This window comes from Colobus angolensis, unplaced genomic scaffold, assembly GCF_000951035.1.
Source record: "Colobus angolensis palliatus isolate OR3802 unplaced genomic scaffold, Cang.pa_1.0 Scaffold263, whole genome shotgun sequence".
In the NCBI taxonomy this organism is placed as follows: domain Eukaryota; kingdom Metazoa; phylum Chordata; class Mammalia; order Primates; family Cercopithecidae; genus Colobus; species Colobus angolensis.
In genome coordinates, this window is record NW_012115855.1 from 640404 (window position 1) to 642380 (window position 1977).

At 46.0% G+C, this 1977-nt stretch overlaps 1 protein-coding gene across 3 annotated transcripts in view; it reads left to right on the forward strand.

The window, feature by feature from the left end:
• The window catches only part of KATNA1 (katanin p60 (ATPase containing) subunit A 1), a 68599-nt gene that overhangs the window by 12430 nt on the left and 54192 nt on the right, over positions 1-1977 (forward strand). For all 3 annotated transcript variants that reach the window (XM_011947379.1, XM_011947380.1, XM_011947381.1), the window contains exon 2: positions 845-1019. In XM_011947379.1, the coding sequence (XP_011802769.1) occupies positions 845-1019 (175 nt within the window). The remainder of the gene's footprint in view (positions 1-844; positions 1020-1977) is intronic.

Genomic DNA, 1977 nt, shown 5'->3' on the forward strand with positions numbered 1-1977 from the left:
CCTGTTGGCCAGGATAGTCTTTATCTCCTGACCTCATGATCCACCCGCCTCAGCCTCCCAAAATGCTGGGATTACAGGCATGAGCCACCGCGCCTGGCCTGTTTGTTTGTTTGTTTTAAACAGTCTTGCTCTGTCTCCCAGGCTGGAGTACAGTGACGCGATCTTGACCTATTGCAACTTCTGCTACCCTGGTTCAAGTGATTCTCATGTCTCAGCCTCCCAAGTAGCTGGGACTATAGGCATGTGCCACCATGCCCAGCTAATTTTTACATTTTAGTAGAGACAGGGTTTCGCCATGTTGGCCAGGCTAGTCTTGAACTCCTGGACTGAAGTGAGCTGCCTGCCTTGGCCTCCTAAATAAAATATTTCTTTGGGGCCAGGCACTGTGGCTCATGCCTGTAATCCCAGCACTTTGGGAGACCAAGGCAGTGGGCAGATCACCTGAGGTTAGGAGTTCAAGACTAGCCTGGCCAACGTGGTAAAACCCCGTCTCTACAAAAATACAAAAAAATTAGCCGAGCATGATGGTGGGTGCCTGTAATCCCAACTACTTGGGAGGCTGAGGTGGGAGAATCACTTGAACCCGGGAGGCGGAGGTTGCAGTGAGCCGAGATCATGCCATTGCACTCCGGCCTGGGAGACAGAGGCAGACTCTGTCTCAAGAAAAAAAAAAGCTTTCTTTGAAGGAATGGAAATAGCATGAGCACACATACAGAGATGGGAAGTGTGGTATGTATGATTGTGAGTTTCTTGAGGGAGCACTGGAAAGTATTTTTTAATAACTATACTTATTTTTAAGAGACATGTAAACCTCAAGTGTTTATTTTTTTCTTCTTCTTTTTAGCTTACAGTTGAACATGAGTCTTCTTATGATTAGTGAGAATGTAAAATTGGCTCGTGAATATGCATTGCTGGGAAACTATGACTCTGCGATGGTCTATTATCAGGGAGTTCTTGACCAAATGAACAAGTATCTGTACTCAGTCAAAGATACATACCTCCAGCAGAAATGGCAACAGGTGAGAATAATGGCTGCTGTGTGTTTTAATGGCTTAAGTACTAGGAAGAGAAAATTTAGATCAGATGCCAATGCTATATGTAGTTACATTAAGACTGTATGGCCGGGCGCAGTGGCTCACGCCTGTAATCCCAGCACTTCGGGAGGCTGAGGCGGGCAGATCACAAGGTCAGGAGATTGAGACCATCCTGGCTAACACGGTGAAACCTTGTCTCTACTAAAAATATAAAAAATTAGCCGGGCATGGCGGTGGGTACCTGTAGTCCCAGCTACTCGGGAGGCCGAGGCAGGAGGATGGTGTGAACCCAGAGGTGGAGCTTGCAGTGAGCTGAGATCCCACCACTGCACTCCAGCCTGGGTGACAGAGCAAGACTCTGTCTCAAAAAAAAAAAAAGACTGTATGACTACCGAGCACAATACCACAGTGGCTCACTCCTGTAATCCTAGCACTTTGGGAAGCCAAAGCAGAAGGATCACTTGAGGCCAGGAGTTCAAGTCCAGCCTAGACAACATAGCACGACTTCATCTCTACAAAAATAAAATATTAGCCAGGTGTGGAGGTGCATGCCTGTAGTCCTAGCTACTAGGGAGGATCACTTGAGCCTGGGAGGTTGAGGCTGCAGTGAGCTATGCTTGTACCACTGCACTCCAGCCTGGGCAACAGAGCTAGACCTTGTCTCAAAAATAAAAAACAAAACAAAACATGAGTATTTGAGTTATTACACAGATTTCTATATAATATTACTTGAAACTTTATTAATAATCATTTTCACCATCAGCGGTATTATGAGTTCTACTTTAATTGCTGGAATCTAATAAGAGGGTTTTTTTGTTTGTTTGTTTTTTCTCGAGACAGAGTTTTGCTCTTGTCATCCAGGGTGGAGTGCAGTGACGCGATCTCGACTCACTGCAACCTTCACCTCCCAGGTTCAAGCCTTCCGAGTAGCTGGGATTACAGG